General features: G+C 41.8%; 1 protein-coding gene across 5 annotated transcripts in view; it reads left to right on the top strand.

The window, feature by feature from the left end:
- Positions 1–13,667, top strand: part of LOC120546419 (tripartite motif-containing protein 3-like) — a 33,040-nt gene extending 19,373 nt beyond the window's left edge. For 3 of the 5 annotated variants that reach the window (XM_039781361.1, XM_039781355.1, XM_039781347.1), the window contains 12 exons: positions 3,391–3,563; positions 4,320–4,560; positions 4,758–4,909; positions 5,045–5,225; positions 6,193–6,922; positions 7,426–7,529; positions 7,622–7,789; positions 9,369–9,537; positions 10,312–10,371; positions 10,609–10,679; positions 11,196–11,336; positions 11,436–13,667. In XM_039781361.1, coding sequence (XP_039637295.1) covers positions 3,418–3,563; positions 4,320–4,560; positions 4,758–4,909; positions 5,045–5,225; positions 6,193–6,922; positions 7,426–7,529; positions 7,622–7,789; positions 9,369–9,537; positions 10,312–10,371; positions 10,609–10,679; positions 11,196–11,336; positions 11,436–11,588 — 2,316 coding nt within the window. In that variant the 5' untranslated portion in view covers positions 3,391–3,417 and the 3' untranslated portion in view covers positions 11,589–13,667. Of the gene's footprint in view, positions 1–315; positions 695–3,390; positions 3,564–4,319; positions 4,561–4,757; positions 4,910–5,044; positions 5,226–6,192; positions 6,923–7,425; positions 7,530–7,621; positions 7,790–9,368; positions 9,538–10,311; positions 10,372–10,608; positions 10,680–11,195; positions 11,337–11,435 lie in introns of those variants that run through there. The other 2 variants (XM_039781367.1, XM_039781376.1) reach the window with 2 other exon arrangements.
- The last annotated feature ends 257 nt before the right edge of the window (positions 13,668–13,924 follow it).

Here is a 13,924-nt window from a genome sequence, read left to right as displayed (position 1 = left end):
GAGAGAGAGGAGAAAAAAGAGAGGACAATAGAAAAAAAGAAAATAGATGAAGGGAGGGGAAGAGAGAGGGGAATGTGGGGTGGTGAGCTGTGAGCAGATCTGGAATGCCATTGTTAGAGCTCGCTGCTCTGTGTTGTAGAGAGGGACAGCTGCCTCGGAGGCCGGCAGGTCGTGAGACAGGCAGCCCAGTTCACCGGGAATGTTCTCCCTACAGACAGACAGACAGACAGACAGGCAGGCACAGACAGACAGACATCATACATACATACAGGCAGACAGGCAGGCAGGCACAGACAGACAGACAGACAGGCAGACAGACAGGCAGGCAGGCAGACAGATAGACAGACAGACAGACAGACAGACAGGCAGGTGGTGCCTACCTCAGCCAGCTGGGACTTAAGGAAAGGAACTAGGAGGAATTTGGGGAGTGGCGTTTTAAAGCTTCCTCTTTCCTCTCCTTACTCTCAAAGAAAAGGGGCCTAGCTATATTAGTCAAGGCAGAGGCGAAAGGCAGAGTGAGGGGCTTTAGCTCTTGATGCTAGGTGAAGTGCAGGCCTGATGGTTAGCCTTCTGCAGGTCAGACTGAGAGAGCAGTTAGAAATTACAAACCCTGCTGTTGGAAAAGTGTCTGAAAGATGAGGCGAGGCTGAAGAATAGTACAGTCATAGGGCTGTGACGCATCAAGAGGTGATGGGTGAGTTGACTTTGCCTTCTAAGGAATAGTTTGAGTGTATCTTCTTAGCATTTAATTAGATCTAGATCATGGCTCTTAACTGGGATGTTAACAATTGCAGGTATGCAACATTACAGTCAATAGTGAGTCTTTCTCAGTTAGGTGGATGTGTTTTTATACAAAGTGCACACTGGTCTTTTAGATTTCATTTGTCCTTTTGTTGAATTGCAAAAAATATGGTGTTCCTACACATCCATATTCTTATCCATATGATCAAGTTTTGGTTTGCTTGAATCCTTTCTCAGATAGCCTACATATATCTATGCCCGTATGTCTTTATGCTTGTATACATATATGTTTTACTCATATATGTATACATATATGAGTGCTTTTTAAATAAAAATAAACTTGAACCATCGATAACTGTGCAATGATGTTTCACAGTTACTGATAATACATTACATTTTTATCCACAAGGCTGTTTTTAGGACAAAGATAGGATCCTGTCTCATTTAAGGTTGGAGTTTAGATTTGTCTTTTTGCAGTTGAATCAAGTCAAACATGATGGTTGTGAAATCTACAGTTCAAGTTGTTATGTTCCACTGCTCTCAGGCTCACATTGATTATATTAGCACTACAACTTCATGCATATCACATAATCTCTGAATTTAAACTAAGTAGATTTCACCTTTTCATATACATATCTCATAGTTTTTATATTATTTGTTCATGAAGTGGTTTTCAGTATATTTCAGATATTCTTTTCCAAATTACAAATGACATCGTTCCTTAAATTTTCATATAAGTGCTAAATTCCATCTATCTAAAAAAATTCAGATGGAGAGCATTCATTCAAGAGGCAGAATGCGATGTTAAGGTTATTAGGGGATGTTGCATGACAGACGTGGTGACAACAAGCGCAGCATCTTAAATAAAGTGAAAACTACAAAAAGCCAGTGGCTAATGACATGCACTCTACAAAGTTGTGTCTCAGTTACCCGATAAAAGGTGTCTTAAGCTGCTTTTTGACCGCAGAACCCCCCCCCACCCCAGGGACCAGGGTGTAAATCAAGGCCCTGGGACCTTTTCATGGGCCTTTTTACCCCCAAAAAGTTCCTGATCGGGGGGTGGTACTTTCTGAAAGTACAGGAACCTTCGGGGTGGGGTTTGCAGGGATTACCGTCATTGATTGGTCAAACACACAGCATGGCTGCTTCAACTCAGCGACTGATTCATTCATAGAAATAGGAATAATAATAATAATGTATACTATAATATGTATAGTGTATTAATTCTGCAAGGGGAAATTACAATGTTTTCACTCTGTTGTTATTACACACATGCCTGAATTACAAATACACAGTCAGTACCTGTACTAAGGGAGAGATGTCAGAGTGAGGGGGCTGCCCATGGAAAGGTACCCCAAGTACGTGGGGGTTTGGTGCCTCGCTCAAGAGCACCTTGGCAGTGCCCAGTACCAGTCCAGCTACCAGTCCACCACTATACTTTGGTCTGTATGGGGACTTGAACCAGAGACCCTCCGGTTCCCAACCCAACGCCCTACAGACTCTCGCAATGTCCATTTATACGACCATTTTAGGACGAGGAGGGAGAATATGTCTCTTTGTTTGATAACATTAAAAGTAAAGTTAGGTCTTTGCTTGGCTTCCTGACTCAATTTAAAAAAGACAGCGAGAAAAAAAAGAGAGAGCAAGTAAGCTCGGGCAAGCGAAGACAGAGAGCGGAGGAACGGAGCCGTGAATGAAAGAATCAAAACTTTATTTTCTGACCGTTTCACAGCGGTGATGCTAAACTACAAATAAATAACCAAAGAAGCCTTAGAAGAGAACTTAAGGAGCTTAAATTCTGATTGTGTACAGCCGAATTAAACAGAAATACTTTGTAATGTTACAATACAAACGAGCTAACTACCTAACCAGACCAATGGCTGAAATGTCTTTAACATTGCATGAAATAGACTGATGCTGTTTTGTAAGCAATATTTATGGATCACATTAAAGCAGTGTGCTTGTATTTTTGGTGTTCATGTAATCCTTTATGTGTTTATGTACAATATGACAGATTTACAACATGTCATTGGCAAACTGAGATAATCTGTGCTTGACCCAGTGATACAATTTCATGTAACAGCAACAACCATCTGAACAGAGAGCCGGCAGGCATCCACCCATCATCTGCCATTTTAACGAATGTTAAACAATAAAACAGCGGACTTTGTTGTGTATGGTCAAATATTGCCAGGAATTAAACAAGATGCATTAAGCATGTTTTTGTTAACAGCATATTTATATACACACATATTCTACACTTCAAACTCCACTGTAAACACAGACATGTTGGCTCCCAGACTGCATAGTTGTCGGGGCTGAGAGTTCTGCCCCGCAAGGGATAATCACATGTAATCATTTTCCTTCCACTGCATTAGCTTATTAGAGTTTTAATTTATAAAGTCACATAACCTCTGGCTATACGGGTGTTTGTGAAAAAAGACGCTCATCCCATAGTGACACAGTTTAATAAGAAAGGGAGAGCATACAGTGGCAGCAGAGGGTTTTTTTTTCATGTTAACAACATTATGACTCATTTCTTCCTTCGCTCATGCTGAGGGTAAACGAACACGCCCTCCTCACTCTCTTTGAACGTTTCCTCTAGGCTTTCTTGACCTTAGTCCTGTTTCTTCCACCCTGTGTGTGCAGGTTAAGCGGTTCCTGTGCCCTCTTTGAATGTCCGTCACCATGGCTAAGCGTGAGACCGGCAGCACCAGCCCTGTGGTCAGGCAGATAGACAAGCAGTTCCTGGTCTGCAGCATTTGTTTGGACCATTATCACAACCCCAAAGTCCTGCCCTGCCTGCACACCTTCTGTGAGAAGTAAGATCTGAACCAATCAATCCAACTTTATTTGTACAGCACCTCTCATACAATGCAGTTCAACGTGCTTTACAGCTGAACTAATACGGCAAGATTAGTATGGCATTAGAAAATAAAAAGTCAAACAATGGGAGACAATTAAAGAGAAAACAATATAAGATAAAAAATCTAATTAGAGCCATAAAAGATTTTAAATCAAATTTTAAATATGAGACAGATTTTACCTATTTTAGGCTGTACCAGAATTTGTTTGTTTCTATATTATGTGTAATTCAGAAAATGAGCACATAAGAAAAGACATAAATCGTTTAGTGTACTATAATGTTTCTTTGTATTCCCTCTGCCTGCAGTAAGCTCTTTATCTGGGATGCATTTAAGGGATGTTTAAAAGGATTTCAAAATGATGTGTAATGACCCAAAATCACACCACTAAGCCAGCTATTTTGTCATCATTGTGGCTTCTGCATGATGTAAGGCATCAGCCACTCTGAGGTTGGCCCCAATAAAACAGACAGCATTCTTTATGGCACGCCATTGTTGGCAGCAAGCACCAATTTCCACAGAGACAGATAGTCGATTATTTAAATAATTTGATGCTCTCTGTTGTGCCGAGCCGAAAGGAGCAGAATCTTATTGTCTTCTAAGCAAGTCTAAAAACAATAGCTCTGCTTTTGTACACCCTGTGACCCTGGAGTAGGTGCTAAATTGCAGCTTCAGCCCTCTCAGTCATTTCTTTAACATCTTGTCTCTCTGTAGATGTCTACAGAACTACATCCCTCCCCAGTCTTTGACACTGTCCTGCCCAGTGTGTAGACAGACCTCCATCTTGCCAGAGAAGGGTGTGGCAGCCCTGCAGAACAACTTCTTCATCACAAATCTAATGGAGGTGTTACAGCGAGACCCAGAGTGCAGCCGACCTGAGGCCTGTAATGTTCTGGAGTCAGCCAGTGCAGCGACGGCCTGTCAGCCCCTCTCTTGCCCCAATCACGAGGGCAAGGTAAGCTAAAACAAAAGGGCAGAGGGTGTTACATAGTAGTTCAGATCTATCGGAGATCACCCACAAGCTCATGACAGCACTGTCTACTGCAAGATCTCATGAAATATTTCTTTCTTATATGGGTTTGAATTTGTAAGCAAATGTAGCCACAGAAATGTGATGCTCAGTTGTCTTGTGCTCCACTGCGCCATCTGCAGGTGATGGAGTTTTACTGCGAGTCATGTGAAACAGCCATGTGTCTGGAGTGTACAGAAGGGGAACACAGGGAACATGTGACAGTTCCTCTGAGGGATGTGCTGGAACAGCATAAGTCAGCGCTAAAAAATCAGCTGGACGCTGTGCGCAACAGGTAGGATTTTCAGCGCTTTAATCCATAATCAAGTATGTGATTGCATTTGGAAGATCTTGGATGTATTGGAAATAGAAAGAACGCTAATGTGAAAGTGTTATTCTGTGTTCATCTTCTCTGCTTTTTTTCTGGCAGGCTACCTCAACTGACGGCTGCCATTGAGCTTGTGAATGAGATCTCCAAGCAGCTTACAGAGCGGAAAAACGAGGCAGTGACCGAAATCAGTAACACTTTTGACGAGCTGGAGAAGGCCTTACACCAACGCAAGACCGCTCTCATTACTGAGGTGGAAAACATCTGCAGCACTAAGCAGAAGGTCAGAGGTCTTTCTGATTTCCCTTTTTTTGTAATCGAGAATCATTGAGGGGCTGCCCCCATTTACAATGACATTGAGTTAAATTACAATAACAAAAACAAAACAACAACACAGAAAAGACGCAACGCCATAAGAAAAATAGAAAGACACTAAACTTTTTGAATTGGACAAATGATTTGATAAATACATTAGGATAATAAGGATGCCAAAGAAAGTACAAGCATGTAAAGCAGTTACAGAATTTCTAAATTGTGAAAAAAGGCACAAAAGTGAGTTGATTTTAAGAAAGTGCTGTAATTTGTTCCAGGGGTCAGTTGTATAAAGTTAAAAGAAGTTTTTCCATGTTCAGAGCAAGCTCGTGGAACATGAAGCAAAAGCCAGTCAGCAGAGAGAGTCTGATAATGTCCCTCTGAGTAACACAGAAGTTCTGTAAGGGAGTGTGGTAGTTTTCCAACAAGGGCCTTATAGTGGATACAGAGATACCACTGAGTATCACGTCTTTCTTGGAGAGAAGACCACCCAACACTTTTATATAAAATACAATGATGTGTACCATAGACATGACCGGTTATGAATCTCCAGGCAGAGTGATAGACTGAGTCCAAAAATGAAAGAGTTGAAGAGGATGCGTGTCTATAAATCACATCACCATAGTCCAAGACCGACATGAAAACTGCTTCAACAACCCTTTTCCTACAAAACATGGGAAATATGCTTTTATTTCTGTACATATAGCTAACTTTTCTGCCTAAATCGGCACACAAGATTATCAATGTGAAATCTGAAAAGGAGCTTTTCGTCAGTCCAGATGCCAAGATTTTTTATATTCTGTAAATCCGTTCATAGTGGAAATATTAAGGTTAGTATAATCTATAGCTCTGGCTCTGGAAAATAGCACATTTTAATAATCCACATTTTAGTACAAGCGCCACTGACTGTCTGCCTCTGTCTCTTCGGACATTCCTAGGTGCTTCAAGCCCAGCTGACCTCTTTGCTTCAGGGCAAAGAGAACATTCAAAGCAGCTGCAACTTCACCGAGCAGGCCCTGAGCCACGGGAGCGCCACGGAGGTCCTGCTGGTCCAGAAGCAGATGGGCGAGCGGGTCAGTGCCCTGGCCCGACACACATTTCCTGAGCATCCCCACGAAAACGGACATCTGGAATGCCAGGTAGAGACGGATGGACTGAGGCGCTCCATTCAGAACCTGGGAGTCCTGATCACAACAGGGACCGTAGGCCACACCAGTGTCGCCACCGGCGAAGGCCTGCGGCACGCACTGGTCGGCCAGCACACTACTGTCACAGTCACTACTAAAGACAAGGACGGAGAGCTAGTGAAGACTGGCAACGCCGCTCTGAGGGCAGAGATCATCTCTGCCGACGGAGTGTGCACTGAAGCCGAGGTGGCGGACAACAAGAACGGCACCTACGAGGTCGGATACACCATCCGCTCAGAGGGAGAGTTCACCTTCTCTTTGCTGCTGTACGAACAGCCCGTGAGGGGGAGTCCGTTCCGTTTGCGCGCCGTCAAGCCGTCGGACGTCCTGCAGTCGCCAGACGACGTGAAGAGAAGGGTGAAGTCCCCGAGTGGAGGAGGAGGTCACGTTCGACAGAAGGCTGTGCGCAGACCCTCCAGCATGTACAGCACCACCAAGAAAAAGGAAAACCCGATAGAGGATGAGCTGATCTACAGAGTGGGTGGGTGAACCTGCTGTTAATTCTGGTCACTGCTGACTGAGAGCTGTAGGATGTTTCTCTAGAGCACACACTGAGTCATATCTCTGGGTAATTTGAACACTTGCAAGATGCAGAGTGTTAGGTTTTAGAGCTCTTTTGTGGCACACAGTTGTTTCCTGTCCGTTCAAACTGTTAAAAATCACCACTGAGGTGCCCTTGAGCAAGGCCCTTAACCCAAAAAAACGCTCCAGTGGAGCTGCTCAGTGGCCAGCAGATCAGACTGTGGTTGTACTGGGCAGCTTCCAGGTATGAATGTGGAACTGTGTAAATGGGACAGGTCGTGAGAATTTGTTCTCAATCGACTTATATATTTAAATAAAGGTTAAATAAAAAATTTAATAAAAATGCAAGTAAAAGCTAAACCTTTTAAGAGATATTCCAAGGAAAGTACAGGAGATATGAATTGTGAATGATGTTTACACATGCATATCGTGAAGTAGCCTGATGTCTTGTTGATATGACAGGAACAAGAGGGCGAGATAAAGCCGAATTCACTAACCTACAAGGCATCTCCACCTCCAGTAATGGACGGATCGTGGTGGCCGACAGCAACAACCAGTGTATACAGGTCAGTGGCATCCTCTTGAGCTGAATAGAGAAATGTAATGAGTTGTTTAATTGTGAAGGTCTTTGGACTAAGTGAATTTTGTCTTTTCCTAGGTTTTCACAAATGAAGGCCAGTTTAAGATGAGGTTTGGGGTCAGGGGTCGTTCACCAGGGCAGCTGCAGCGCCCCACAGGGGTCACAGTGGACATGAACGGGGACATTATCGTAGCAGATTACGACAACAGATGGATTAGCATCTTCTCTTCGGATGGCAAGTTCAAGGTGAATGGTCACAGCCAGGAAAAAACAGCGTTTTCACTGCACCAGTGGTAGAATGTAATTGAGTACATTTAGTCAAGTACTGCACTTAAGTACAAATTTTGAGGTACTTCTACTTTACTTGAGTTTTTTCTTTTTTCTACTTCTACTCCGCTAGAGAGAAATATTGTATTTCTTACTCCACTACATTCATCTGTTACAGCTTTAGTTACTTTACAAATTAGGATTTTTCCACACAAAACACATGTAGTTTATAAAGATTATATTTTATATTATTGAAATGATTAACCGATTAAAGAGATGTGAGGATTTTTCTGAATTGAGTACTTTTACTTTCAATACTTTAAAGGTCCCATGGCATGAAAATGTCACTTTATGAGGTTTTTTAACATTAATATGAGTTCCCCCAGCCTGCCTATGGTCCCCCAGTGGCTAGAAATGGTGATAGGTGTAAACCGAGCCCTGGGTATCCTGCTCTGTCTTTGAGAAAATGAAAGCTCAGATGGGCCGATCTGGAATCTTCTCCTTATGAGGTCATAAGGAGGAAGGTTACCTCCCCTTTCTCTGCTTTGCCCGCCCAGAGAATTTGGCCCACCCATGAGAGAGAGACATCATGGCTTTCAAACGAGCAAAGTGGCAGTTGGTCAAGGCCACACCCCCACCCTCCACCTTGCCCCCCTAAGGCCTATATAAGAGAGACTTCAGATACAGTATTAGGGGACCACTGAGGCCTATATGAAAGAGACTTCAGATACAGTATTAGGGGACCACTAAGGTCTATATAAAAGAGACTTCAGATACAGTATTAGGGGACCACTAAGGCCTATATAAAAGAGACTTCAGATACAGTATTAGGGGACCACTAAGGTCTATATAAAGAGAGACTTCAGATACAGTATTAGGGGACCACTAAGGTCTATATATGAAAGAGACTTCAGATACAGATATTAGGGGACCACTAAGGTCTATATAAAAGAGACTTCAATACAGTATTAGGGGACCACTAAGGTCTATATAAAAGAGACTTCAGATACAATATTAGGGACCCACTAAGGCTCTATATAAGAAAGAGACTTCAGATACAGTATTAGGGGACCCACTAAGGTCTATATAAAAGAAGACTTCAGATACAGTATTAGGGGACCACTGAGGCCTATATAAAAGAGACTTCAGATACAGTATTAGGGGACCACTAAGGTCTATATAAAAGAGACTTCAGATACAGTATTAGGGGACCACTAAGGTCTATATAAAGAGACTTCAGATACAGTATTAGGGGACCACTAAGGTCTATATAAAAGAGACTTCAGATACAGTATTAGGGGACCACTAAGGCTATATAAAAGCATCCAAAGAGCACCATGTCATAGGACCTTTAAGTACACTTTCCTGATGATACTTACATACTTTACTTACTTACAACATTTTCAATGTAGGGCTTTTACTTGTAACAGAGTATTTTTATAGTGTGGTTTTAGTACTTGTACTTAAGTAAAGGATCTGAAAACTGCGTCCACCACTGCACTGCACAGATTCATTATGTTCCACTGAATTACTAACGTGTCGCCTCTGGCTGTCGCAGAACAAAATTGGAGCTGGGAGACTGATGGGACCCAAAGGTGTGGCTGTGGATAAGAATGGGCATATCATCACAGTTGATAATAAGGCCTGCTGTGTCTTCATCTTCCAATCAAATGGGAAGCTGGTGACAAAGTTTGGAGCCAGAGGAACATCGGACAGACACTTTGCAGGTACTGTGTAATCCTTAGTACCAGTACCTATGATCATTTCATTAATTATGTCTCTTACATTGTCTCTTATATGCTTCATGTATCAGGGCATGTAGTTAGGCCAGATTTACGGATTTTATTTATGTTTCATACTTGGAATATTGAAAATAAATCGCACGTCCAGCAATTCTTCTTTGCAGGTGTGTTGGAAAATATCACATTAGACTTAAAAAAGGACGATCCCGCACTCTGCAAGGAGAGGATTCCCTCATGACGAAGGTCCAGAGGGGTCTCTTTAATAAATTGTAATGCTGAGCAAGAGCAGAGTGCGGGATCTTCCTTTTTCAAGTCTAATGTTGATTTGTACAAATCTCATTTATTAATAAGTGTATCATCATCTCTATGCACCCATCAATTTCAGAGTCTAAAGAATGTAAGCATGTATAGCTGATTGTTTAATTGTAGACGTCACTGCACAGATAAATTCCTTACTATTGCATTAATACTCTTATACTGTAAACGTGCACCTGATCATCATAGTGCAACACAGAGGTGTACAGAGGCAAAAGTTCTTAATGCACACTAATGCATGAAAAAGATGTGAGGACGGTCTTCCTGTCTTTGCCTTTCACTGAAATTTGGGGAGAACAAAACCTTCTGTTAATAGGATTTGCTTGCTTTACTGGAATCCCTCGTTGATATGGCTTCAGTTGTTGCACAGAGAGCAGTATTTCAGTTGAAACTCACCCGTACTTTCAATTTAATTTCTCACTTGGACCTTTTCTTTTCTTTTAGAAAAAAGTGGTGCAAACATTGCACTGGAACAAAAGCTTAGTAAATCTGGCCCTGTTTTCAGTAAGTAATGAACTCCCTGTGAATGTGAAAGCAGGAAATCAAACTGTTCTTTTTACATGTTCGATGCATCAGTTGTGTCATGTCTCACGTATTGTCCCACGTCAACTCTCCGAGTGTCTTTGTGTCCTGTGTGTCCTGTAGTCCAAAAATAGTGTGGAACTTCCTGTCGCGTGTTGTAAAGCAGTGGATGACTCATCTTTCCTCTCTTTCCCTCTCTGTCCCCTCTGCTGCTTCCAGGTCCTCACTTTGTGGCCGTAAATAACAAAAATGAAATTGTGGTAACAGACTTTCATAACCATTCAGTCAAGGTATGGCTTGTTGCAAGTGTGTGTGTGTGTGTGTGTGTGTGTGCGTGTGTGTACATTCTTTATTGTAGTGGACCTGCATTGGAAGTATTGTGAATAAATGGCTTACAGGAAAAATATCTATACTTGAATAATTTGGAACTTGCCAAAGCTACAGTCCAGTGTCTTTGCTCTGCGCTGCATACCGTTTTTTCTTTTTTACAGTCAATTTAAATTCAGTTATCTGAATGAAGTGCTAGGGGTACTTAGAAATGGTCATGGCTGCCATTCATTTACCCATTCTTAAAACAATAAAAAAAATAAACCAGCAAGCAATTTAAAATCGCTCAGTTTAAATGAAACAAGAAAATCCATCAAACCTAAACATTAGAAAACATAAAAAAATAAAATGACTGTCCGTGTTCTTTTAGATCATTTAAGCAATATGATTTGTATCCTGTTTTCCTTAACATATCTGTATTATGTGTGACAACAGAGGGTCATGTTCCTATTCTCTTTCCTGTTGAATCTCTCCTGCAGGTGTACAATGCAGATGGGGAGTTCCTGTTTAAATTTGGCTCCCACGGAGAGGGCAACGGCCAGTTCAATGCTCCGACAGGCGTGGCTGTGGATGCCAATGGAAATATCATCGTTGCCGATTGGGGCAACAGTCGGATCCAGGTTAGCTTGAGAGAACTGGATCTCATCGAATGCAGAGAGAACATTTGTAAGTATATCTCTTAACTCACCTTTTCCCCCTGTGCCTGTGTAACCATCCAGGTGTTCGACAGCTCAGGGTCCTTCCTGTCCTACATCAACACGTCAGCGGACCCCCTTTACGGCCCCCAGGGCCTGGCCCTCACGTCTGATGGTCATGTGGCGGTGGCGGACTCTGGGAACCACTGCTTCAAGGTCTACCGCTACCTGCAGTAGAGACCGGAGACGGCCATCTTCACCACTGCGAGCACTGACAACGACACAGCCAATGTATTCCCCCCCCCGGGTGCAATGACCTTTCCAATACAGCCTTTTGATGTGCACATCAGCTGATCTCCCGGATATAATTAAGTGTGTGATCATGAGTTTACCTTCCTTTATGATGTGTATTGAAGGTTGTTTTTAAAGTTGGATAATGTAGCATCCTTGTAATGGACATAAAGCTATGGACGGGTTTTAGAGAAGTGGCAAAAACAGTTTTTGTGTGTTGTACGCTGTTGATGGTATTATTAAATCACACTTTCTGTGAGACCGGACAGGGTAGGATTTAGATTAAAGTATTTAATGAGCCATAAGTTGTCCAAATGCATGACGTTTTCTTTTATCTTAATGCCTAGGCAACAACACAGTGTACCCATCGGTTGCTTTTCTCATGAACTAGTTAATGCTTACAGTGAAATGAACAGCGCTACGCTTCTCCAGCAATGGAATGTAAAATTTCTCACATACAAATGTCACCACCATCTGTGCATTGATTTGCTGTATGTACTGTATATACATAAATGTATATTGTGTATATTAGATCACTCTGTATGTATGTGCTTTTGAAACACACAGCCGTTTGGCTATTCAGAGAGCAGCAGTCAAAGGATTCCAGGATTTTAAACTTGTGTGTATGGCAGCTGTTAAAAAAGTGTGCTTTATAAACATACCCAGCACATGCTTAATTGAAGAAGAGTGTCATATTTATTAATGTAAGCAGCACAATAATCATTTTTGTTAATATCTGTTGTTTCAAAAGGAAAAAAACAAAAGGAAAAAAAAAATGCTAATTTATTTTATTTTATACACTAGCTCAGCAATTACAAATTATTTTTCTAAATTGATGTGCTTTTTTTTTCTTTAGAGCTTCACACTTTATCCCTATACCTTAAAGGGAAATTTCACCTTTAAGCAGAATTCAGCATCCAACCCCCCTCCCTCCCCCACACACACACACACACACACACACACACACACACACACACACACACACACACACACACACACACCCATCTGGAAACATTTGATCAGTGTTTGTGCATATTAGCAGCTTTGTCTCAAAGCTACAAATCCGTCTTTGTTTTAATCTGGGATTCTTATCCAAAAGAAAAAGTGTTCTCAGTTTCTCTGTTAAGAACAAATGGCTAAAGATTAGAGCTCATAGAATGATTGTTATGCCTTTAACAATTAAAGAGCTTTATTCATTGAAGTGCTAAGAGTTACGAACCAGAAAGAATACACATATCTCAGGAAATCCATGCAAATTAGACCAGCATGTCAATGGAACAACTTTCAATGTATTGTTTTTAATTCTTTTGATAGTATCAAGTATCAGAGACGTTGGGAGCTTTGTGAGGAAACTGTTAATTGGTGCAAATGTAGTCTGGATCCAAGACCACAAAAATGATCGGGATGGAATATGAATTCTGTTTTACTGTGGTTTTTTGTGTGTGTGTGTTTTTTTTTTTTAGCTTTCACATAGAAAACAGTTGACACAAAACACAAAATGATTATATGAGGACATTTCTATTGGATAATATTTGCCAGCAAACTCATCCACGCTTTAGAACACACTCGCCTATGATACTGTTGAGTTTCTGCCTGCACTACATTAAGCCATGACTCCCAAGGAAAACCCTGTAGCAGTAGAGCTGTTGCTGCTCTTGCTCTCCCTGGTGTTCATTCTGTGTAATGTCATAAGACAACCTAGACCAGGTGCAGGAAGAAAGCTACTTCCTGGTCTGACATAATTACCCACAGCACTGTGCTTAACACCCACATTCACCCTCCCCAGGGTAGAGATTTTCCAAGCTACAGAATATGACCTGATTTCACCAGTGAAGTCAAGCAGGAAGCTGCTGTTTTTCATGCACCTGATCTGCTGTTTGACTCGTTGCCAAACAGGAGCCCAGACATCTTTAAACAGTCCAAGGCTCAACTTTTTTCAGACGTGTCTGATGCTGTGTCACACCAATACAATTTTGTTTTCACTATGAATATGCACTGGTAATAAAAGCACATGGTTTACTGAGATGTTGTATATGTATGTAACTACTCACCATGCTTGACTTGCACTAAGTGGGATTGGATCTGTGTCTAACGTAATCACTGAACGGTGGTAATGAGGAAATGATGAGTAAAGTAGGCACAGTGGGTCCACTTTTTGGTTTACAGTAAGCAGACTTGAAAAAAGGAAAATCCCACACTCTGCTCGGGATCTTCATCAAGGTCCAGAGGGACCGAAAAGTTAGTTTCTTCAATAAATGGTGAAGCTGGGCGGCTGGGTAGCT

This window comes from Perca fluviatilis, chromosome 2 (genome assembly GCF_010015445.1).
Source record: "Perca fluviatilis chromosome 2, GENO_Pfluv_1.0, whole genome shotgun sequence".
Taxonomy (NCBI): Eukaryota; Metazoa; Chordata; class Actinopteri; order Perciformes; family Percidae; genus Perca; species Perca fluviatilis.
The sequence above is the reverse complement of the archived record's forward strand: the minus strand, read 5'-3'. Positions and strand labels throughout refer to the sequence as shown.